Raw genomic sequence first — 25,478 nt, forward strand, 5'->3', positions numbered from 1 at the left:
CCTTTCATGAGCAGTACTCTTCCACTTGCTTCACAAGTGTAAATTTCCTACAGTCCTATCCTTTACACCATAAAAGATACTTAAATGCCAGTTTAAACCTCCCTTCTGAAACTTTAAGAAATATTTTATGAATTTTTAGGGGGTAGGGAGAAAGAGAGGGAGAGAAAAACACTGACGTGTGAAAGAAACATCTATCAGTTGCCTCTCACACACCAACTGGGGACCTGGCTCACAACCCCGGCATGTGCCCTGACTGGGAATTGAACCAGTCACCTTTCGGAACACAGGCCAGCACTCAGTCCACTGAGCCACACCAGCCAGGGCTCTACTGAATTTTTCACCACAGAAATGCATGGCGCTAAACATTTCGCTGGCCATGTGTGTATCTAACTGCAGTGGTTAGGAAATTTCCGTAAAGGAATAAATGTGTGTGTGTGTGTGTGTGTGTGTGTGTGTAAGCACACATCCCCAGGATGATGGAGTCACACCACACATGAGCAAGGAGATCACAGGTGGTAGCAGGTGCAGCAAGGCGGGTCCCAAAGGACCTGTCACTACTGGACGTTATGAGGACCTACGAACACCTGCAGTCGGTCGTGAGCTTAGGTAAAGGTAGGTGATGAAGCTCAGTGAACCTGTTTTCTTCGGTTCAGATTTTCTTTAGGATTTCCCTCTTGCAAAATCTGAAAACCTGGGAAGTACTACATTCTTCCTTGAAACCAGCAGTCTGGGTTCATGGATGATGCATGTTTTATAAACTGAAAGCTTTTAGAAAATGAAAACACCAGCCTGTCCACATTGTCAAGTACCATCCCCTCCGTGTATTGTGACTAGGAGCTAACTTCTCAAAATAGAATTGCTCTTTTTTTATAGGAAGTTTTTACCTTATCTTTTTCACGATCAATTAAGGAAAACAAATATTCAAAACTTCGTGGGATTACTCCTCTCAAGTTATGAGAAAAATTGTCAGATTCAGATGGCCCTAAAAAATGTAAAATATATAGCTGTTCATTTTTGTTCGTAATACAAGAGTCCTTCAAAATGACAACACTGAAAGGCAACTTAGACAGAAATAAGATGACACATTACATAATCAGTTTCCTACCTGTGACGCCAAATAAGTTAAATTTGAGCCTGAAAGATCACGCAATAGAACCTACCAGTGGCACTGGGAGAAAAACCCACAATAACCACTAACCACTGTAAAGAGTAGTTGTTGTTTAACAAATTTAAAAAGCCATCTAGATGTACCAAGCTTGTAGTTCTTCCTCCTTCCAGGTACCAGAATGAGCAGCAATACCAAACAACTGTACCTCACTTGTTACACGTGCACTCAGTCTCGTGGGCTGACCTGTTCACACTGGCTGTGTGGTCAGAGGCTAGGTACTTCTCTCGGGGCTCCTGACTATAAAATGGAATAATAATGGTAATAACTACCTCATAGGTTACTACTGAAAATTAGCATTAGCTAGTATCTTTTAAATTTGGCAGTAAAAGCCAAGCTGGTCAGAAAGATACTATAGGATTGTTTGAAAAGATTTCTGTGGAGACAGAACAACGCAGAGTACGCCTGTCTCTATGCTGTTAACATTGGGGAAAGAGGAAGATGTGAGTGGATATGTAACTAGCAGGGTTTTACAGAACACTAATTCTGCTATAGCTATATACACCAGAAAAAATTGTAACTAAAAAAGATCCAGGAGTTATTATAAATTTTAATATGCCTTAGAGACCAAAGGAACTAACAAAAGACTGGTGTATACAAGAAAAGCACAGAAAAAATTTTAAATAGTATCATTGTCTTGGTGTGCTATACCTGGAATATATTAAATAGTCCTTGTAAACTCTGCCTTAAAAATATATATCACAGTGGTAGAAAAAAAATGAACAAAAAGGACAAATATGAGAGTGTGCAGCTAGTTTTACAACATCTTCTGATAAGCAACGCAGAGAGGTTCCACACACTTGTTCCGTCCCCTCCACCATCCGGCCTCTAGTCCACTGCCCTAGCTCCTCACCCTGCTCCCACGCAAGGCCCTCCCGCATCTTTGTTCCAGTCAGCTGCGTGAAGCGATCCTATTAATCACATGTGTAATTCTTTAAAAACAAACAAACAAACAAACAAACAAAACCTTCCAAGGACTATACAACACAGGCATAACAAAACCCAAAATCCTTGCCAGTCCCTCCAGGACCTGGCTTCAGGTTACAACTCCAGCCTCCCTTCCTATTAGCCCCGAATTCTGGAAAACTCCACCTAGGGGCCAGGGGCCTTCCTGCTGCTCCTCGAATACTCGTCCACTTGCTCCCATCTCGAGGTCTGTGCGTTTACAGTCCCTCCGCCTGGAAGATTCTCCTCCCACATAGTTTCATGGTTCCCGTTCATTCCACTTAGTAATTCTATCTAAATGTCACCTCCTGCGAGGCCTTTGCTGACCCACCTACCCCCAACCCCCTTGCTCTTTTCCACCTTCTTTTTTTCTCTTCGTAGCTCTTACTACTTTTGGCAGAATTACCAGACATTTATTTGCTTGTAACTGTGCCCCTCCCCGAGAATATAAGCTCCAAGAAAGTCCGACACTCCCTTGCATCGGAGTGGTCCCTCGGAGCCTGGAAGAGTGCCGGTGTATTGAGTACTCAATTGTTCATTGCTGTAACCTCAGAGGGGGGAGACCTTCCTTATTACTGCTTATAATTCAGAAGCTATTTTTAAAAACTCTGAAATTTGGACACAGAAATAAAAAAACTTTACACAAATGAAAAACCCAAAGAAAAATCTGTACTCTGTATCTTAGACAAAGGGCCATATCTACTTTGTAAAGAGTCCCCACAAATGAGTAAAAAAAAGAGACAAGTTAATTTTCTAAATGGAAACAAGGCTTGAATGGGTATTTTACAGAAAGGCTAGTCAAATATCCAGTAAGCATATGAAAGGTGCTCAGTTGTTATTAGACATCAGGGAATTGCCAATAAAACACACAGGAGAGAATACTAAACACACTCAAGAATGGCTAAAATTTTCAAGCCCATAGTATCAAGTGTGGACAAGGATGTGGAGCACTGTAACCTCTATGTATCACTTTGGAAAACTGTTGGCAGTTATTTACTAACCTAAATACATGATCCAGCAACTCCACTCCTAGATATATATCCAACAGAAATGACTTTAAAAGACACACGCAAGAAAAATGTTCACAGCAGCATTACTCATAGGGCCCAAACTGGAATTAACACATTTTTCGGACTATAAGACGCACCCCTCAAATTTGGGAGGAAAAAGGGGGTGCATCTTAGAGTCTGAATGTAGCTTACCTGGCTCTCTGTGTGTGGGTGTGGCCCCCCTACCTCGGGGTGGCGGCAGCCTATGTTATTTATGTTATTCAATATTTTATCACATTTTTTGCTTCAAAAATTTTTTTCCCTATTTTCCTTCTCTAAAACCTGGGTGTGTCTTATGGTCCGGTGCATCTTACAGTCCAAAAAATTCGGCAATCCAAATGTCTATCAACGGTAGAATGGAAAGCTGTGGCACACTCATACAATGACAGACAGCAGCAGAACAGGCAATAATATACAAGAATCCTGAAAGTTGATGCTGAGAGAGAGAAGCCACCCATAAAGAGTACGTACAGTAAAGTTCCATTTGTACAAGTTCAAGAACAAGCAAAACTAGTAACGAGAGAAGTCAGAGTAACACCTGCTTCGGGGGCTGGGTGGGTGGGATCTGGACCTGGGTAGTGGTTATGCAGGCGTATGAACACATAAAAACCCACTGAACACAGCTCAGAGATTGCTGACTGCGCGCCTGCTTTGTGCTGGGCATCGCGCTGGGAACACAGCTGCAAACACGGACTTTGCTGTCATGGAACTCAGATTGGACAGAAGCCTGGGAACTGCCCCCGATTTTATGAGGTCCGCATTATGAATGTGTAGAAATTATGCCTTCCCCCGAAACGTGCCAGATGCTACCACCACAGGAAGAGTAGATTAAGCTAGCAACTGTTAATCTTTAATTTACTTACCCATCATCGTGAATGTTTTCCCTGAGCCAGTCTGTCCACTGTAAAAAGAATGTGTTATAGATTATGTTTGCGTGTGAAATTTGTAAGACTACCCTCCTACTTTAATATGGTCTACTCAGGTATAAATTTTCCCCACAAAGAGCTGATTTCCTTTCTCTGAATTACATTAGGTAAAAAGTGAACAATCCAGTTTCTTTCTCTCCCCTTCAGAGCTACCCACTGTGGTCTAATAATCACTTCCGGGTCACACAACACAGCCACCGCGGTCTTCATGCACAACACTGGGACAGCGCCCTTGTGCCTGCTCAGCAGCCTGGTTTTTTCCCTCTACACTGTACCTCAGATGTTTTCCTAAGTCAATAGAGGTCTACTTCATTTTTTTTAGCTGCACAGTATTCTTCAGTGTGTAATTTATTTATCCAGAACAAACTAGATTTTGTTTCCAATGTTTGCAGTTCTAAATAATGCAGCAATTTCTTTCCTAAATTCTGCCTTTAAGATACTAAAATGTCTTCATTTAAAGATAAAGCAATTTTTAAAATCCTTATGTTATTATAGGCCTTAATTTTTTTTAAAGTTACATTTTAGTTATTGATTTGAGAGAGAAACATTGATTTGTTGTTCCACTCATGTATGCATTCATTGGTTGATCCTTGGATGCGCCCCGACGGGGGACTGAACCCCCACCCTTGGTGTGTCAGGACGATGCTCTCGCCAGCGGAGCTTCCGGGCCGGGGCTGCAGGCTGAGGGTTTGTGTGTAGTGCCCCAGCTCCTCGGCCATCCTGAGGAACAGGAGTAACAAAGACTCCAAGTTTATGTTGAAGACGGAGGTCCGTCAGGGTATCAAATGCCTTTAGCTCGGATTTACAGCACAAATATAAGATTTTGAATTTACTTTTACTTTTTGGTTCAATGACCTGAAAGCTAGGAAACAGAATGGCCTAGTTATCTACCCTTCTCGTGGAAGCAGGAAAGAAAGTTCTCTGGTAAGTCAGAACGAGAAACGGAGACTGCCGAGTCTCCTGCTGAGGAGCGAAGGGGACCACGCCGACAGTTACTCTGGGGTCCGGCTGTCTTGGGAAAACCAGGACGTGTGCTCGCCCAGCTGCCGAGTCACTCGTTTCTCTCCAAGGGCTTTTCATGTCTTCCCTCAACTACCAAACGCCATTTCCACTAAGTTATTAACTAGTGCTCCCCAAACTGAACATAACGGTTAGTGTGCCTAGAGGGTCTTCAGAGAAAAGACTTCTAAAGATATATAACCTCTGGCAATTGTAGCTGTTAACTTCACACTCATTTTTTAATTTTACCACTCAGAAAATTCTGTGGAAAGAAAAATATTTCTTCTCTTGAGAAGACAACTGAGAAAAGCTACATGCCTCACTGCTCAAGAGAACATTTAGTTCTGCTGAATGCAATTAAAGAATTATAAAAGGCTGCCCTGGCTGGTGTAGCTCAGTGGATTGAGCGTGGGCTGGGAACCAAAGCATCGCAGGTTCGATTCCTGGTCAGGGCACATGCCTGGGTTGCAGGCCACAGCCCCCAGCAACTGCACATTGATGTTTCTCTCTCTCTTTCTCCCTCCCTTCCCTCTCTAAAAATAAATAAATAAAATCTTTAAAAAAAAAGGACAGGGATTTTTAAAAAAAGAATTATAAAAGGCAAAGGCCAATTTTCAAGGAAAAATGTATGTACAATATGAAGTTAAGCTTTAAACTTCATTTATTTTTCATTTTCTTGTGTTTTGAGCCAATTGTAGATGAATCAAGGCACACACATACACAAAAGGCATCAGCTACTCCAAATGAATTACATAATTCACTACATCCTATTAAAAACCTCTAGTTAGAAATAAAATTTAAAAGTCTATTGCTAGGGCCCTGACCAGTGTGGCCTGGTTGGGTGTCCCTCAAAGTGCAAAGTGCAAGGTCGCCGGTTTAATTCCCAGTAGAAGCACATGCCTGGGTGGCAGGTTTGGTCTTAGATGGGGTGTGTAGGAGAGGCAACTGATGTTTCTCTCCCTCTCTTTCTCCCACCCTTCCCCTCTCTCTAAAAATAAAATAAAATATAAAAATAAAAAAGTCTATTGCTAGGGTCCTGGCCTGTGCGTGTGGCTCAGTTGGCTGGAGTGTCGTCCTGTGAACCAAAAGGTTGTGGTTCCATTCCCGGTCAGGGCACACGCCTAGGCTGCAGAGTGGCCCCTGGTCCGGGCATGTACAAGAGGCAACTGACCGATGTTTCCCTCTCACATCGTTTCTCTCCCCTCTTTCATCCTCCCTTCCCTTCTCTCTAAAATCAGTAAGCATGTCCTTGGGTGAGGATGAGAAAACCAAGTCTATTGCTAGGGGTGGTCAAAAAGGGGGGAAGCAAGTCAAGGAGGTGTAAAGCACAGCACAGGGAACACAGTCAATAACATCGCGATAACTGTGTACAGGAACAGGTGGGCACTGGTCACATTGTGGTGGTTACTTCTTGTGATATATAAATGTTGAATCACTATGTTGTACATCTGAAACTAATATAACATTGCATGTCAATTATAATTAAAAATAAAAATTTTAAACAGCTTTACAAAATTTTAATGCTTAAAGTGTATTGCTGGAAGAAAAGGAAAAAAATAATTACATTCAAATGTTATTTCTATGTACGAAACGATACTAAAATTCACCTTGAATAACTGCCAAGGTTGTCTCAGTGCTCTCTGCGCCTCCAGCTTATGCTCTCCAGACACTAAGTCTCTGGCATTATTCTAAGGCTTGCCAACATTTACAAATTCAGGATCGCCTCTCCAATATTCTAATATTTGTAGCAACTTTACATATAATCACTAAAAACTGGAAGCAACCAAAACATCCTTTAGCAAGAAAGTGGATAAACAAACTGTGGTACATCCATGCAATAAAATACTATTCAGAAAAACAGGAATACACTATTGATGCCTTCAACAACATAGATGAATCCTAAATGCATTTCACTAAGAAGACAAAAGCCAACCCAGAAGGCTACATAGAGTGTGATTCCCCTCATGTGACACTCCATGAAGGCAAAGATGCAGGAACGTCGAACACGTTATGACACCCCGGACATCGGGAGTGGGGGGAGGGCGTGGGCGACTGCCGAGGAGACAAACGGTAGGAATGGTCTCTTCAGTACTGGGTGGTGAACACGTGACTGCCTGCATTTGTGAAAACACCACACACCTGAACACTACCAAGGATGAACTTCAGAGTACGCAAACTCAGTCAACAAGCCAAACGCTTCGGCCAGGACATCAGAGCCCCGGAGGGAATGCCCCTAGCTGCACTGCAAGAGCGTGTCATAACTGCACTGCAGGGGAGGACGGGCAGAGAAGGAGCTGACCTAAGCAACCGTGGAACATGAGGCTTTGACTGGAAATTGTAAGGCTTAAAAAGATAAAAGGATCTGTACATAAACATTGTACTTGGTAAACTTGTTTCTCACAGGGGTACTGGGGTTGAACATGTGTATACGTGTATGTATTTCTGTGCGTGTGTGTGTGTGATGGATCTTCCTTACAGAATTCCAAACACAGTAAGCCCTCACTTATGTCAATAGGTTCTGCAACTGTAAGTGAAACTGACACATAACAAAACCAGTTTTACCGTAGGCTAATCAATATACAAGAATTAAGTTCCTGTGGCATCTTACCAAAGTTGTAACTAAATGGTGTTATTCGAGAACCTGTTATAAGTAGACACACTTCTCCAGGTGATTACACAAGTGGCGGCAATCTAATCACATGAGTCCTTAAAGTTAGAGAACCCGTCCCATCTCTAGTTAGAGGGTGACGTGACTACAGAAGAGTCGAAGTTGCACGCTGATGGGTTTGAAGACAGAGAAAGGGAGCCGTGAGCCAAGTGATGTGAGTGGCCTGTCATGGGAAGAATATGGATTCTCCCCTAGAGCTTCCAGAAAGGAATGCAGCCCTGCTGACACCTTTATTCAGCTCAGTGAGACCGTGCCAGCATCTGACTCAGAGAACTGTGAGATAATAAATTTGTGTTGTTTCGCCACTGAGTCTGTGGTACTCTGTTACATCAGCCAGCAGCCCTGTTACACAGGGAGCACTTGTCATTGTAACCTTGCGTAAGGACACACTCAGCAACTTACTATGCAAAGATGGTGCCGTTGTAGCCGCTCATGCACGACTCCACAATGCCTTTGGCCACGGTTGAGAACACAGACTCCTGCAAAGGTAAGCACCAAATAAGTTAACATTTCATAAAAACAAAAACAGTTTTCCTAAACTGCATCCTGAAATATAACAATAAAAGTAGCATGCTTAAAACAGCACACAGAACTTTGTTCAGCACGTCGCATGTAGTTACACTTGTATTAGCACAAAATGTATAGCCCGATACGTACATCGGTGCTTTCCTTACAAGCTTGTACTCGTGAATCTCATTTTTATTTTCACTGTAACATATAAGTAGATGCGGTTTTATCAACAAAGCACGAATTCCTAGACTTCCACCATCTAATAATAGCAGCCATGAGCCAAATGTGGCTATCAAGCACCTGAAGTGTGGCCACGCCAACCTGAGATGTGTTGTAAGTGTAACATATACCCCTGATTTGGAAGGCTGAGCATGGAAAAAGAAAAAACAAAAAAAGAAAAGGAAAATATCTCATTAATAACTTGTTATATGTTGATTACACATTGAAAGGATATTATGGGTATACTGGCTTAAATAAGATACAGAATTAAAATTAATTTTACTTTTTTGTGTTTTTTTAAAAGATTTTACTTATTTTTAGACAGGGGAAGGGAAGGAGAAAGAGAGGGAGAGGAACAGCAACATGTGGTTGCCTCTCACATGTCCCCAGCTGGGGACCTGGCCGGCGACCTAGTCCTGTGCCCTGACCGGGAATTGAAGCGGTGACCCTTTGGTTTGCATGTCGGCATTCAGTCTACTGAGCCACACTAGCCAGGGCTGTCTTGTTTAATTTTTTTTTATGTGGCTACTAGAATGTTTTAAATGATACATGTGCCTCACTTTATATTTCCATTGCCCAGCCATGCCCTAGATGAAAAAAAAAAAACAAAACAACAACTGAAGATCTAAATGTCTCACCAAATACATCCATGTGTACAGGGAGTAATCAAGAGCCGTGACGTCCAGTATAGCAGCCATTAGCCATATGTGACTGTTTAAATTTAAGTTAACTAAAATTCAATAAAATTTAAAAGTCAGGTCATCAGATGAACTCGCCACAATTTAAGTGCTCAACAGCCACAGATGGCTGCTTTATCTGAGAAACTGAATTTTAAATTTTATTGAATCTTTAAATAGCTACATGTGGCTAGAGGCTACTGTAATGGACAGTACAAATACGGAACATTTCCATCACTGCAGAAAGTTCTATTGGATGGTGCTGACTTGCTGTTAACTAAATTGTCCCTAATTAGAGAAGCAGTTATTGACACCATAGTAATCTCAAATCTCTCACTCCCTGTTACGGACTGAATGTTTCTGTCCTCCCCAAAATGTATATGTTGAACCTCTGATCTCCAATGTGATGGTATTTGGAGAAGGGCTTTGAGAGGTAGTTAGGTCTCCTCCCCTCCCTTACTCTCCCATTCTCTCCCTGCCCCTCCATCTCTCCACCAGCGACCCCGGTGAGGAGGCAGGTGTCTATAGCCAGGAAGGAGTCCTCACCAGACCCTGGATCTCCTGGCCTTGATAGCTTGGACTCCCCAACCTCCAGGAACTATGAAATGAATGCTTTTTGTTTGGGACACCGAGTTACCATACTTTTGCTACACTTGCCAGTGCTGACTAAGACCCTTATACCAGGCAGCCCCACTGTGCGGATCAATCATCCGGGAGGCTCTGAAAAACACAGCTTCACTGACCACCGTCACTGGATGGACAGGGGCAGGGAAGCAGGCTTGTTGTTCTGGTTTATGAAGGAAGAAAAATTATTTAATAAAATTAAATTTAAAATATTTGTGGAATGCTTGCCTTATCTGAGAGCCATCAAACTAAACAGACCAGAAACAAAACCCTCACAAACAACAGACTCTTACATGTTCCCAATGGAAAGGTAAGGTCCGAGACCACCCCTACCTGAGTAGCGTCCATGCCAGCAACGTGATCGAAGGTGAAGGTCCGGGGCTCGGGGTTGGAGTGCAGCCGGAGCGTCGTGGAGGAGAGCGCGGACACGCACGCGTTCTGCTCTCCATCGGCTGATCCGGAACCCTCCGCAGGGGGCCGAATGCGCACAAAGACTTTGATGGCATCACCTTCACTGCTGAAGACAAAAATGCAGCAGGCGAGTTCACGGGAGCGAAGAACACTAAAGAAGGACCTGAGGCTCAAATTGCCTGCAGTGTTCCGATACTGAGAGTCCCCCAACCACGCCCACGACTTACCCCATTCCCCTCCTGTAACAGTCCCGCAGGACCCGCCCCCTTTACCCCTTCGCTTCAGGACCCTCATCTTCACAAGCCTGTTTTTGAAATCAGCTCCCAGGGAGTTGATTCCAAGGAGCTCTGAGCACTGCTTGTCCCTCCCTAATCTCCCTCCAACAGCAAAAACACGATGAGTCACCCAGGGGAGAATTAAGCTACCAATTCCATCCTCCAGCCTGGAAGGTAAGAGGGCAGGGGCTGGGGAGATGTGATACTTCTAAGTGGCCAAGGTCCAAGCTTCATTCTGAAATAAGTACCTTTCAAGTACCCTTACTATGCTAAATGGTTATTTTAGGAAAACTACATCCCTAATTGTTTTTGGTGTCACTGACAAGATTTTTCCTTACCTTGGCTGGTTAGACTGACAATTTGTCACACCGCGTAACTCATCTAGGAAAAAAGATAAGATGTCATCAAAGGTGTTTAAAAGTGCAGCATAAAAACCCCGTTTCCATCCGGCCTGCTCCGCAGTTGCTGACCCTCCTCGGCTCCCCGGGTTTCCTGCCAGCAGGTGCCCCAGGCCCTGTCCTTGGCCTTGCTCTGCTCTGTCCACGCCCACTCCACCGGTGACGACGTCCAGTCTCCCGGTTTTAAATGCAGTGCATATACTGATTGCCAGATTTAAACCTCCTCCTGGAACCACATTTATTGCCTACTTGACATCTCCAGTTCGATGTCCAATAGGCAAGTTTTCAAACCTAATGTGACCAAAACCGAGCTCCGGATCATCCCCACCCCACCGCGCTTCTCCATCTCAATTAATGACAAAGGCGCCTTTCCAGCTCCGCGGGCCCAAACCTGTCATTGCGAACCACTTCCTTCTCAAACCCGTACCCAGTCTGTGAGCCGGTCTTTGACCTACCTCCAAAATACACCCGGAACCCTGCAACTTGTCAGACCCACCGCCGCGCCCACGTGGAATGAAGCCAGCAACGTCCCTAACCTGGGTGACTACAACAGTCCGTCTCCCCGCTTCTCTCATTCCCTCCCCGCCCAACTCCCACCTATTCTCCACCAGCAGGCAGTGCGATTGTTTTTAAAAAGCCGGAGCCCTGCGTGGCGCGGCTCAGTGGTTTCTGAGCGCTGTCCCGTGAAGTGACAGGGCGCCGGGCCAGGACCCTGGTCCACCTGGTCTGGGGCGTGCGTGAGTGAGGCAACCGATGGAGTTTCTCTCCTTCTCTGTCCCTTTCCTTTCCCCTCCCTCTAAAGACAAATAAATATAACCTTTAAAAAAAAGATGCCCGAGAACAATGTCTAGCACGACAGTGGGAGGAATTCCACTGACGCACTGCCCAGCGGAACTGGTGCAATAAAAAATAAATAAACAAAAACTGTTTAAAGCCCCTAGAAATGGCCCTAAGGGCAAACAGCAAAGGAAGAGAAATCAAGTGAAGAAATTTTTGGAAAATGCCGTAAGAAAGGTGAACGTCCGCCTTGGCTCCGGTGGCTCCGTGGATTGCGAGTCTTACAGCCCTCCCAGGAGAAAGACGCGCTGGGACCACGGTCCCGTTCGCCCCTTCGGGAGGCGACAGTGTGGGCCGACGCGGAAGGTGGTGACAGCCGGGGCCGAGCCTCAGGCGAGGGAACCGAGAGAGGCGGCGCGGCCGGGACGCGGGCAGAGGCCGGCTGCAAAACGCGCGGGGAGGGAAGGAAGAGCGAGCCTCGCTCCGGGGCAGCTCCGTGTCTGGTTCCCTGCCCGGCCCGAGGGGGGAAGACAGCTGTTCCCTCAGGGTCTTTAAGGGGCGAGGACATTCCAAGCGCCCTGGGCCGCGCAGGTGGCTCCCGCCTTCCACACCCAGCGGGGGACCCAGCGGGAGGCGGGGGGCGGCCATTCTCCCCACCCAGTATTTGGGGGCGGGGGCAGGACTGGGCCACGACGCCCGGGGCTCCATACTTACTTTTGGAGCCGGGCGCCATGGCGCCCTCACCCCCGGATCCCGAGGCCAACGCAGGGCTGCGCACACCCGCAGGTGCGCAGCGAGCCGGGACTCCGCTCGCTCAAGATGGCCGCGAATTTGAATTTGGCGCCCTCTTCGGACGTTGACGCAAGCCCCGAGGCCGCCATGTTGCCCGGCCGCGCGCCAGGAGGCTGGGCCGGCGTGACGTCACGACGGGCGCCGCCGCCCCTGCGCGGTCTGGAGGCGACGCGGGGAGAACCGGTCTTCCCCTGAGCCACCATGAGCAAGCGGAACCAGGTGTCCTACGTGCGGCCCGCCGAGCCGGCGTTCCTGGCCCGCTTCAAGGAGCGCGTCGGCTACAGGGAAGGGCCCACCGTGGAGACCAAGGTGAGCCCCGCCCCGCCCCGCCACTTCCGGCGTCTGCTCGGCCGGGGAGGCCGGGTACTGACAGGTCGCTCCCCTCACCCGCGCCGGCCCTCGGTCCGACGGGGCCTCGGACCCCCGGCTGGTCGAACGACTACAGCCTCTTGTGCCCAGGAAGCTCTTTATCGTTCTCAGGGCGCTGCTCAGTTCTCGACAACGCCTGGACGCAGGTAGAGCGCCTCGTCCCTGGGAGAGGGTGAAGAAAGATCCCTTTCCTGGCTCTCACTCGCGTATTCCCAGACCCAAAGTTAGCAGCGCGGATGGTAGTGTCGTTCGGCTTTCCGGGTAAACTGAGGCCACTTGATGAAATGACCCGATGTCGTAGGTCTTGAGTCTGCAGCATCTTCGGAGGGATGCTCTGGATCTCATCCTGGGCTTTGCTGTTACGTTAGTAAAAAAGTAGGCAAATGCCACCTCTGGATAGTTTAGGGATGGGATCGGTGGGTCAACTTTGGAGCCCTCCCAGGCTTCAGCCCTAACTGGTTCACACCCAAGCCTGCCCCCCTGCTGAGAAGAGACTGTTGGGCTCAGGGGGTTTGTGGAGAAATAAAGAATTTACTTATTTAGTAGCACTTCGCGTCTGGCACTTGCACTAAGACCCACCCCTCAAGGCACTCAGAGCTTAAGAGACAGACTGACTTATGCGAAATGACTCAGTTCAGTGAGTACGTGTTAAACCCAGGCACCCTTCCTGGCTCCGAAAGGACCGAGAGATGGGATCCCCAAATGCCATGTTCTTTAACCCCTCCCTGCCTGCCTCATCTCTGCCTTCAGAGGTCACGGCCTTGGACGCTTTTTGGAGCTCCCCCAGTTATTCCTCCTCTCTCCTTCACTTTGTCCATATCATCTGTAATCATTCATATGGTTTTGCATTGCAATTACTTGCTCTCCTGTGTTAGTATCGTAATGCCTCTGAATCTCCCCACCACCTAGCACAGGGCCTGGCACTGCAGTGGGTAACAAGTTACATTGGTTAGGTGACCCTGCTTGTCATCAAGAAGGCTTCATGGAGGAGGGGATATTTTGACTGGATCCGGAGCATGGCTAGGTCAGCAGGTAGGGATGGAAGGAGCAGCAGGGGCAGAGTGTAGAGGGGGTGAGTTGTGGGATGTGTGTAAAGGTGATTGAGGGGCTGCCGGAGGTGAGGCCACGTGGACTACTCAGTAGGAGACAAGGAGCCGTTTTTGTTTAGGGGCGACATGACCTGGGAGTGACTGATTCCCAGGACCAGAAACGGGCATGGTGGCGCAGGGCATGAGGTTTGAGAAAGGGACTTGGATTCAGCAACGCCGAAAATGTGAGACCTGAGTTTCTAGTTCGCCGGAGTGCTGGTGATGATCCTGTGTTCCTGGTTAACGCCTTAACGACTACAGTTCGGAATGCCGACTGAGGAGAACTCTGGGAGGAAGAGCTTTCCAGTCAATACCAGTGGCTTGGGCTTATTTAGTCAACAGACTTTTCCTTTAAGAGACGACTTATGTTCCTTGGTTTGTGAAAGAAACTTCATGTTTAATCGGTTTGGCAATATAATCAGCGTTCTGGCGATCTGTTAACCAAAAAAAAAAAATAGTTTCTTGTATAACCAACTGAGTTCTAAATCATCTTATCCGCCTTCTGGAGAGCTAATTCAGGGGTGGCTATCACTGTTCCTTGGACTGTTTCTCTGGTTTTCCAGTCATTTAAATGAAAAGTCAGACTTAATGATTCTCTATCTCATTGTAATGAACAGCAGAAATGATTTTATTGCACTTTCCCCTTTCCTCGGCTAACAGTAGTTATTGATTACCTACTTGTTTGAGGTCATTTATTGGAAATTTTCAGAGACCAATAGGCAGCACTTATGCATAATCAGTGAGTGGGTATCATTAGAAGGAACACCTTTGTCGGGCGATGGAGCGGACACGGAGTGTGGACAAAATAGACGAATGTGCCTGTGAGTCAAGTTCATTGTTTTTCATCCTGTTGGTCGTTCAAGAACAGATCAGCAAACACTTCTTGTCCCTGCTGTTCTCGAGGCTCTGTGTTTTTAGATACTGGCAGCCATTGGTAACATGCATGCTACCTTGAGCTCTGTGCTCAGCATGAGGAGGGGCAGGTGCACTCAGGGAAGCGCTTCTAGAGGATCTAGGTCAAGGGCGGAGCTTGAGTAGGAGTTAGGCAGGTCAGTGGGGTTTTCTGGGCCCTGGGAACTGTAGAGGGAGGGTGGGCACAGGCGCTTATGTGTTCGTGGATCTGCAGTACCCAAAGCTGGCTGGAGCTCAGCGGTTGGGGGTGCGGTAGAGGGTAGTTCTCTGATGACAGGGCGAGGCCAGAGCGGCAGGGCCTCATTGTCCTGCGTGGGGGACAAGGAGGGCTCTCTGAGAGGGTGACTGACAAGCTGTTTGACTAATGTGTGACCATGTGCAAGACTTTTTCAGTCAACCCAGCAGTTCCACTCCCATGAATCCATCTTACACGTAAATTTGCAAAAGTGAACCAAAACACGTGAAAAATTTTTAGCATAGTGGGAAAAACCTAGAAACAAGCAAAAATTTTTATTTACAATGTACTGGTCAGACCAGGAGGGGATCATGTATATAATTAAGTAGCTGGCAATGATTTTTAAAAATAGATCCTTCCATATGTATCTCAAGGTATTGTGCAAAGATAGTGTTGGAGTAAAAAGTTAGGAGTGGAGCTTTTGTGGTATCCTACATATTTAAAAAACCTGAATCAACTGGCTCAATGTTACCATCTGTTACGTGTATATAGTGAGTACATGGTTTCTGTTCTTATTCTGTATGCTTTTTATGTTTGGAAAATTCATAATTTAAAAAGGAAAGGAAGCATATCAGCCCTGGCTGCATACTGAAAAGTCACCGGTTCAGTTCCAGGTTGGGGCTCGTGCCTGGTTGGCAGGTGATCTCCGGGTGGGACGTGTGCAAAAGACAACCCATCAGTGATTCTCTCTCGCATCAATGTTTCTCTCTCTCCTTCTCCCTCCCTTCCCCTCTCTCTAAAAAATAAATACATAAAATCTTTTAAAAAATGAAAGCACATTACATAGCAGCATGTACAGTGACCTGTGCATACACACAATGCTTTGTGTACCTCCGTGTTTTTACACACTTAGAGAGCGGCTGATAGGGTACCTCCTACACAAGCTGTTGGGAGGAGAGATGAGCAGACGTGGGACAAAGAGTACCTTCTGCTGCTGCTTTCTGTACTTGGTGGCATTTATTTATTTTTTGGTCACAGTTTGAGAAGAGATGGCAGTGGCAAGAGTTGACAAAGAGCAGAGACAAGTGATGTGGTTCCGCACTGTCCTGAGCAGGCTGGGAGGCCCGGCAGTGGGCGAAGCAGAGGGCCCCCTGCACTGGGCACTGCAGCTGGGGTCCTGCCGAGAGGGAGACTGATCCCATGGCATGGGCACCCCGGGGTAGCTGGCAGCCAGGCCGCTTCCCTACCTGGCAGGTTAGGCTCTTAAGAGTGACTTGAAAATTCATTGCCAAACACATTTAGTCAATAAAGTTACCTTTCTGACCTTGGTAATTACAGTTTCTCATAGAGACAGCGGTTGTATTTGGTTCAGGGTCAGCAACCTACAAATCGTGTCTGTGTTGTCCCCTAGAGGATCCAGCCTCAGCTCCCAGATGAAGATGGTGACCACAGTGACAAAGAAGATGAACAGCCTCAAGTGGTGGTTTTAAAAAAGGGAGACCTGTCAGCTGAAGAAGTCATGAAAATTAAAGCAGAAATAAAGGCTGCCAAAGCAGGTAAGTCTGAGTGTAATCGGTCTTTCTGACAATGTAAGGAGCCGGAGTATGAAGTTACACATATAATACTGTGGTACGTCTGAAGGATGCGGTCCTAGGTTCAACCTTTGCTTTCACATGTGCCAGGTGCGTGACCTTGTTCAAGTTATTTCACCTTTCTATCTTGGTGACCTCGTCCGTAAAGTGGGGACAATAATTGTGCCTGCCTTATTGGGTTGTTATGAGGATTTAGTGTGAATTTAAGTAAAAACATTTTGTTCCTTAAAAAAATAGGTGGTTAGGTTCATAAACTAGTCAACAGAGATCTATGTAATTATTGCCTGAAGTGTGGTGTGCTATATAGTATATGTTTTACTACCTGTAACTATGTATTACATTGCTTTAGGGGAAAATGGAGTTAGTCACTTTTCAAAATAGTTAAAAACACAGCCTAGCTGTAATGAATCAAGGACAGCAGTATTATGGGGCGGGTCAGTGAGTTTTCACCCAGGGTCTGCACTTAGCTGGCGGCTGTAGAGAAGACCAAACTGAACTGCGGCCAGGTTTTCCTTAAATACGGTTATAAGGTTTTCTTGCCATGTGACTCTCTGATAAAGGCAAAACAGTGAGGAGAAAAAAGTCCTGTAACTTTGTTTTTGCTGCAGATGAAGAACCAGCTTCAGCTGATGGAAGAATCATGTATCGAAAACCAGTCAAGCGTTCCCCAGATGAAAAGTACTCAGGTTTAACAGCAAGCTCAAAAAAGAAAAAGACAAGCGAAGATGAAATAAATAAGCAGGAACCAGTTAAAAAGAACTCACAAAAGCAAATCAAAAACAGTAGCCTCCTTTCTTTTGACAGTGACGATGAAAATTAATAAGTATAAGCATTTTGGACTTAGTCTTCAGGAGCATTCGGGGTGTTTTTAAAAATAATATTTTCCTATTATAAAGATAATACAAGTGCATTATGGAAAATTTAGAAAATGCAAAAAAAATTTAGTAAGATAAAAACTTTGTCTATCCATCACTACTCCTTTCCTTTGACTTGAAATGCTGTAGACATTACAGCATTTCAAGTCAAAGGAAAGGTTAGACGTAATCTGTAGACATTAACTAGCACAGTATTAATTTAACACTGTTAATTCCCGTCTGGGGTGTGTATGTATGTAAATTATAATTTAACAAAATTGAGATTGTATTATGTCCTTTATCCTGCTTCTCCCTTGATATTCTGAGTACTTTTCCAGGTTAGTAAAATTCAAACACCTAACATTAATGGCTACATCAATTTAATTTTGAAATTAAAAGGTCCCTTATTGTATCTTTCTCATTAGCAAAACCCCACTTTGGGTGGGAGAGACCATAATGTGTCTGGTTAAGAATACTTCCCTACCTCCTGCTAACAGTAGCCGTATGAGAGTTCTGGCAGGTTATGAGATACAGGTGGGTCTTGTACAGGTAAGGATCTAATACAAATGATCTCCATACAAATTAGGGTCTAATGTATAACATGGTGACTGTCATCGGTAAAACTAAAAAGAGAAATATAAGCGGAAGTCTGCTTAATCAAGTTACTAGGTCTTTTGATACAAAAGGACAGATTTGGTGAGCGTGAACCTTTGTCCAGTTTTATTGAGAAAAAGGCATAAATCACTAAGTTTAAGGCATACAGCATAATGGTTTAATCTACCTCTATTGTGAAAAGTATGTGAATAGTTTTAAAGCTTTTGATGCTTACTTTCAAATTGCTTTCTAAAGAGGTTTTTGCCATTTTACGCTTTGCCTCATCCATGATAACAGTGCACCAGCCATGGGCTAGAACCAGTCTTTTCATTTCTGTCCATTTGATGTATTGAAAATGGTGTTTACTACTAGTTTAATTCCATTGACATTTTCTTCGATTTACCAGGGAGACTAAGCTGTTTTTCATATTTAACAGACCGTTTTGTATTTCTTTGTCCAATTAATTTCTTGTTGATTTTCCATTAGTATAGTCATATTTTTCTTACTAACTTGTAAATTATGTAATCTATCAGTCTTTTGTTGTTGGTCTCTGTATCAGATAAAGAATCACTTGGTTTACTTAGATTCTCTTGTTCTTTGTTTTTATTTTTTACATTTTAAACTTTGTTCCCTCCGGAATTTATTTTGGTATATACCTTTTTCTCGGATGATTAATAATTCTAGCACCTTATCTATTTCTCATTTACTTGAAAGGCCGTCCGAATGGGAGATTTCTCCAGTTTGGGGGAGGGAAAGGGAGAAACACAGAAAAGCCAGAGCCTTTCAAGATCCTGCTTAATGTCCTGACAATTTTCCTTATTACTGTGAACCCTCACCAGCCGCAACCATCAGGAGTTACGAATTTCACAGCATCCAGTCGTGAATTTGGTACCACATCTATCTCTCCCCCTTTTCAGAACTAGTGTAAAGAATACCCAAAAGTGACTCGTGTCAGTGGGCTTGGGAGCCCCGAGATTGTCTCTCAGTTACATAGCCGAGGCCCGAAGGCGTTCTCCAACACTGTCCTTAATGTACACTCACTTGTTACATAAGCCAAGTATTTTCCTGGTCTGCATCATTGCTGTGTCTACTCGTACCAACATCACACTGTTTTAATTACTGAGTTTTAATGTCTTCACCTAGAGGTGGGAATCTTGAGGGCGGAGACTTTGTTTTATTCACCACTATATCCTCAGTACCCAGAACAATACCGAGACTATTAAGAGGATTATAAATATAGTTAGAATGAATGAAACTGTTTCTCTGATGTGTTTATTTCGTTGGGGGTGGTAGATTGTGGTTGTTGTTTTGTTAACAGACCAGTGGTTCTTAAAGGTGTGGGTCGAGGACTGTTGGCTCAGCACACCTTGGGAACTTAAAAATGCAAACTCTTGGGCCTTGCCCCGTGAATCTGAAAGTGTTGGGTCAGGACCCAGAATTCTCTGTAACAGGCCTGCCAGGTGGTTCTGATGCTCACTCAAACTTGAGAAATGCTGACAAAAAGCCTATTTATTAGAATCACAGTAAGTGAAATTTAAAAATTTAAATAATAGAGACCATTTAAAATGTCTTAAATCTTTTTCTTTTAATTTTATTAATTGATTTTTAGAGAGAGGAAGGGGGAGAAAGACCAATTTGTTGTTCCACTCATTTATGCACTCACTGGTTGATTCTCGTATATGCCGACTGGGGACCAAACCTACAATCTTGTTGTATTATCGGGGCAACACTCTAACCAACTGAGCTACTCAACCAGAGCAGAAGGTCTTAAATCTTGAAATTTATCATATTGGAGTCTTTACCATAGTAATATTTCTAACCATACAAGTGTAAGAGTTACCGGCCAGGAAGCAGATCGTGTGATGAAAGACCAAGATACGGTGGCCAGTGAGATCTGCTGAGCAGCCTCAGCAAAACTGCTTCACCTTCTGTAAACTGTTTCTAAGAACACTGGGTTCAGCTAACGGCAGGATCTATTTTGCTGAGAAAGATGGACCTGGGGCCAGAGAAGATTGTACTCCCCCACTGCCCCTCGGGAAGGGAGCATATGAGCAGGGCTAGACAGGTAGGCCAGTAAGGTGATCCCCACGCGGAGGCAGGGAGAGCAAAAAGAGCCTGGACCATCTTGTGCCCGAGAGAAAGAAGGTACGCAGAGAAGAATGGGGGCGTGTCAAAAGGACATAAGTGAGGGAGAAGGGGTAGGTCTTTATAGAATGCTGATTACCAATGGCCAAATCTGAAATGACTTGAACAAGAAAATAAAAGCTAATAGTAGACTGCAACTCACATAATAAAAATTCTTACAGCTATAAATCAATCAACTATTAAACAAGTGTGAGATAAGCAGGAATGATAGAAACAGAAAAATCACCACTTGGCAAATTCCACAGTAATAACTTGCAGCCTGGATGGCAGCCTCCGAAGAGACAGGTCCCACGCCCTGGAACCTGTGAATGTTTCCATGGTGAAGTTTTTGCAGATGTGTTCAACTTAAAACTCTTGAGATAAATAGGTGAAACTAGATTATCTAAAAGCCAGCAGGCAGAGGGAGGTCAGACACAGAGAAGGCAATGTGAGGACAGGCAGAGACTGGAATGGTGTGGCTGGCTGCAAGCCAAAGCATGCCAGCAGCCGCCAGCAGCCAGAAGAAACAAGGGACACAGTCTCCCGAAGTCTTCGGAGGGAGTGCAGCCCTGCCCGCACCCAGACTTCAGCCTGACAGCCTCTGGCTTCTGGAACTCAGAGAGCGCATTTCTGTTGCTCTAAGCCAGTAAGCTTGTGACAATCGGTTACAACAGCCATATATAGGAAACAAATATATAAGTGAGGTTGGATAGATTCATCAAAGTGTCAAAGAAAAGTCAAAATCAGCAGGCAAAAATATTGAAAAGTGGAATATTTACAGTCTCAAAGTGTGTCTCCTCAAGATACTTATCACAAGAGGGAAATTACTGGCTTCGCAGTGGAGAAGCCCGAGAGATGCCACCTCATCTGAAGGGTCAGAGGCACCATCACCAGCAGTAAGTCGTACTGACATCACGACCGGATGATGCACTGAGAAGGCTCATCACTTCCAGCGCCCAGGATCCGTCTAGGCCTTCCTGATGCCCTTTTCCAGGACAGGCTTCTCAAGGGCACCCATGTCCATACCGAGAGGCCAGAATCCTGGGATGTGGTAATGGTGCAGGAACATTGAGACTGTTTCTGAGGAAAAACACATTGACAACCCCCCCCCCCAAAACCCAAAAAACAAAAAACCCAATCCCAAAAACTAATGCTGAGCTTTGCTTGTTTTTATTAGCCACATTTACAAATTTTTGGAACATCTATAACTCAACCAATTAATGGCAGTTCTTTATTACGTACAGCTCCACTTATTCTCGAGAGAACCCTAGCAACAGTCCTCACTGTTCTCTGCGGCAGGAGGCTGGGGACAGCTGAGACTCAGGGTAAAGTCACGTACCTGGTAAGAGGTAGAGAAGGATCAAACTCAAGGCTGTCTGGTGCTGAGTCTTTTTTTTTTTTTTTTATTTTAATTGTTGCTGAGTCTATTTTTTAACTTTCAGGACACGCTGCCTTTTGCTTGACATACAAAACATTTCATCCCAACTGCAGACTGAGTCTTAAACTTTCATGAAGTTAGGGGAAATGGAGCTTTCACACTAGTCTTTCCACACTGGTCACATCCCAAGTTTTATTCTCCAGCATGAAGCTTCTGATGCCGAACATGTGCTGAGCGGTGGTGTCTAAAGCACTTCCCAACCCGACGCATTCAGAAGGCCTTTCTCCAGCGTGAATCCCATAATGTTCACCAAGGTGGGCTTGCTTGCAGAAAGGTTTTTCACACGCGCTACACTTATGAAGTTTCCCTCCAGTGTGAGTTCTCTCGTGTCCCACAAGGGAAGAGTCCTGCATGAAGGCTTTACCACAGTCGTCAAAAATGGAGGTCTCCTCTCCTGAATGCATTCTCTGATGCCGCACGAGGCATGCACTCTGACTGAAGGCCTTTTCACAGTCGTTACACTTGCAAGGTTTATTTCCAGAGTGACTTCTCTGAGGACGAGTAAAGCATACGCTCTGACGGAAGGCTTTGCCACATCCCTTGCATTTATACGGTGTCTCTCCGGTGTGGATCCACAGGCGTTTAGTAAGGGAGGGACTCTGACAAACGGGTTTGCCACACTCATTGCATTTATAGGGTTTCTCTCCAGTGTGAATTCTCAGATGCTGGACAAGAATCGCTTTTGTTTGAAAGGTTTTCTCTCATGCATTACATTTACAAGGTTTTTCTCCCGTGTGAATCCTCAGATGTTGAGTAAGATTTGACTGTTTACGGAAACAGGTCCCGCACTCACTGCCTACGTAGGGCTGCCCCCCTGCGTGAATCCCCTGATGCTGAGTAAGAGATGACCTCTGAGTGAAGAATTTCCCACACTCACTGCACTCCGAAGGTTTCTTCTGCATGCCGAGTCTCCGATGTTTCGCTGGCAGTGGGATCTGGCAAGAACTCGTGTTATGTTTAACACAGTGAAGGGGCGTCTGTCCAGCAGGTTCAGGTTTGCAAGAAACCATTTCTCACATTCATGACAGTTAAAAGGTACTTTCTCAGAGATGATTGTCATTAGAGCCACATCTGTCTCCTGGGAAAGGGCTGAGTGTACATTTGCGTGGAAGATCCTCCCAACCATTCCCACAGGATTCCCCCTCCTGTTCTTTGTTCAGCGTGTGTCTTTGGTTTCTCCGGATGTGAGCCCTGGTGACCAGGCTCCCTGCCTCTCCACCTCTTCCTCCAGTCATCTAACATGTGCCTTCTGGGTTGGTCTTCTCACCTGAAAAAAAGTTCACAGAAGAAAATGTCCTCCGTGTGGAATAGGGGCCTCCATGGGGAGTCTCGACTTGCATCCTCTTGTCAATAATAGAGAAAGGAAGTGTCCCAGGTTCGATTCCCAGCCAGGGTACATTCCTGGGTTGCAGGCCATAACCCCCAGCAACCGCACATTGATGTGTCTCTCTCTCTCTCTCTCTCTCTCTCTCTCTCTCTCTCCCCCTTCCTTCCCTCCCTAAAAATAAATAAATAAAATCTTTAAAAATAATAATAATAATAGAGAAAGGAGATCACAATGACCTGGGGGATTGATCAGAAGAGGTGACAGAAACAGATCAAGTAGTGACAGGTCTTGGGAAATCTGTAAGATTCCCTATAGCGGTTGATTCCCATGCAGGAAAACTGAGGGAACCAAGCCACTGCCATCGGTGACTCTGGAGGTACAGAACTAAAGCAAGATTGAAATACCTGGATCATCCTAACGGCATCAAACTCGGAAACCCTGGTGCCCTGAATAAGGGCGCACGGAATCAGACAGTGGATATTCAGGCCCCGCACTCCAAAGCAAGCTTTTGCCTGGATAACGCTGGAAACACCAACACATTCTTATTCTGGGGCTACTTTTCATTTTAGTTTTCTAATTATGTTACACATAAATATATCCTCACTTACAAATATTTAGATAATATGGAAGTATATGAGATAAAATAGTAATTTTTCTAACCATCACTATCCCACCATTCCCAAACAAACCCATTTTCTTCTCAGAGATTATCATCACTAAGTTTGGAGTATATTCTTTGAGTCTTTTTACTACATATTTTCAACACACACATAGCATTTGATTCTTATAAACATGAAATTATTCTATGGGTGCTGCTATGCAATTTGCCATTTTTTCACTAACAGTGTGTCTTAGAGATCATGTCACATTAGCACATACGCATCTTCTGGGCTGAGAACAGACTGGTCCACACTGATGTATCTGCACGGACTGTTCACTGCCAGAGACTGGTCTGATGGGCAGTCCTGACCCACGCTGGATCTTAGACATGTCGACTCTTTTGCCTGAGCCTATCTCTCTGCTGTATAAATGCCCAGTATGGACACATAAAAATAAACTTTAAGTGGTTTAAAAAGGTAACCTAAAACCAAAACTCTAACCACACTTTTATTTCCCTTATTGTCCCAAAATAAGAAAAAAAGTGTTTTTTTTTAATTATATAAAGAATGCATGCTCATCCTAGAAAAGTCAGTCTAAAACTGAAATTACCGCCCTGGCTGGCACGGCTCGGTTGGGTGTCGTCCTGCAAAGAAAGAGGTCGCCTGTGCGACTTCCGGTCAGGACACACGCCTGGGTTGCGAGCCTGGTCCCTGGTTGGGGCACGTGCGACAGGCAATCAATTGATGCTTCTCCCTTACTTTGATATTACCCTCTCTTTTCTCCCTCCTTTCCCCTCTCTCTAAATACATACATAAAATCTTTTAAAAATAAATAATAAAAAATAAAAATGAAATCACTTGAAACCTTACCAGTCAGAGAAAACAGTTGGTATTTTGAAGAGCTTTCTCCTAGACATCTCTCAATGCCTGTACACATACAGACACATGCACAAACATATTATGTGTGCATATTAGACTAGACTGAGTTCTTCAGAATGTAAATGGTCCTGACCTAGTCACGGTTCCCATAATCTGAAGACCCGGCTCACCCAGCCGGGTTCTTCCCGAGCTCAGCAGACACCCAGGCTGCCCTGCTCTCTGACGGTGAATAACAACGGCAGTCATGATTCCTGAGGCTCTCGTTCCAAACGGCCAGGAGTCCCCTGCATGTTGCCTGAGGAAACGATCGCCTTTCAATAGATCTGCCCGCAATTTATCATCAGTGTCCGCAGACCTGACCACACCAGTAAGGCACACTTAGCAGTTCAGTGAGTGGCTTCAAGGTGTCCCACCAGATGACTGCAGGGGGGCAGCTGGTCTGGCTGCAGTTTAAGAACATGCGATGAAAGAACTAGTGCACTCTATGAACTGTCCTATAACCAATTACTCCCCAGCCTTCTGACTTCAATGAGACGGTCCCCTTTCTTGGTGGTTCTGTGTTTTCAGTCTGAAGGGTCTAGCTACAGTGGCCACTGGTGGGTCCCACTGTAGGTCTGCCACCGCTGCTGAATGAACACCCTGCAACAACCCACCTCAGGCTCTCCAGTTCAGTTTCACTTACCCAGGTATACGCTGTTGGGAGCACAAGTGACACTGGTTCGTCTTCTTCTCCAGAAGGGCAGGATCTGCAGCACAGAGGGAGAAGAAAAGGCACCCGTAAATAGCCGGCCTACTTCATACTCTAGATTCAGGGGAACCCAGGAATACCCCATCCCTAACCGAAGGACTCTTTTTTTTTTTTTAAGATTTTACTTATTTTGCCCCTGGCTGGCATAGCTCAGTGGATTGAGCGCGGGCTGCGAACCAAAGTGTCGCAGGTTTGATTCCTGCGTCAGGGTACATGCCTGGGTTGCAGGCCATGACCCCCAGCAACCGCACATTGATGTTTCTCTCTTTCTCCCTCCCTTCCCTCTCTAAAAATAAATAATAAAAATAAAATCTTAAAAAAAAGATTTTACTTATTTTCAGGGA

At 45.2% G+C, this 25,478-nt stretch overlaps 2 protein-coding genes and 1 long non-coding RNA gene across 3 annotated transcripts in view; 1 reads left to right on the forward strand and 2 right to left on the reverse strand.

Annotated features, from left to right (window-relative positions):
* KIF15 (kinesin family member 15) overlaps positions 1–12,531 on the reverse strand; it is a 44,929-nt gene extending 32,398 nt beyond the window's left edge. Inside the window, 6 exon segments of the mRNA XM_028518625.2 lie at positions 885–982; positions 4,023–4,060; positions 8,155–8,231; positions 10,116–10,299; positions 10,807–10,849; positions 12,358–12,531. Coding sequence (XP_028374426.1) covers positions 885–982; positions 4,023–4,060; positions 8,155–8,231; positions 10,116–10,299; positions 10,807–10,849; positions 12,358–12,376 — 459 coding nt within the window. The 5' untranslated portion in view covers positions 12,377–12,531.
* A 32-nt stretch (positions 12,532–12,563) lies between these two features.
* On the forward strand, positions 12,564–17,511 carry KIAA1143 (KIAA1143 ortholog). The gene is made up of 3 exons (XM_028518333.2): positions 12,564–12,744; positions 16,391–16,535; positions 17,180–17,511. Exons 1-3 carry the CDS (start codon positions 12,637–12,639, stop codon positions 17,389–17,391), a joined length of 465 nt encoding a protein of 154 aa, XP_028374134.1. The 5' UTR covers positions 12,564–12,636; the 3' UTR covers positions 17,392–17,511.
* A 4,710-nt stretch (positions 17,512–22,221) lies between these two features.
* Positions 22,222–25,260, reverse strand: LOC118501553. Its single transcript, XR_004904174.1, has 2 exons — positions 25,069–25,260; positions 22,222–22,848 (listed from the first exon to the last, which is right to left on the reverse strand). It is a non-coding gene; the product is annotated as an uncharacterized LOC118501553 (long non-coding RNA).
* Between the last annotated feature and the right edge of the window lie 218 nt (positions 25,261–25,478).

Source organism: Phyllostomus discolor, chromosome 7 (genome assembly GCF_004126475.2).
Source record: "Phyllostomus discolor isolate MPI-MPIP mPhyDis1 chromosome 7, mPhyDis1.pri.v3, whole genome shotgun sequence".
NCBI lineage: Eukaryota > Metazoa > Chordata > Mammalia > Chiroptera > Phyllostomidae > Phyllostomus > Phyllostomus discolor.

Excerpts from the sequence above, each read along its gene's own strand:
- KIAA1143 (XM_028518333.2), top strand. The coding sequence starts at position 12,637 with ATGAGCAAGCGGAACCAGGTGTCCTACGTGCGGCCCGCCGAGCCGGCG. Across the intron at positions 12,745-16,390 it reads GGCCCACCGTGGAGACCAAG|AGGATCCAGCCTCAGCTCCC; the intron begins GTGAGCCCCGCC and ends GTTGTCCCCTAG. Across the intron at positions 16,536-17,179 it reads AATAAAGGCTGCCAAAGCAG|ATGAAGAACCAGCTTCAGCT; the intron begins GTAAGTCTGAGT and ends TTTTTGCTGCAG.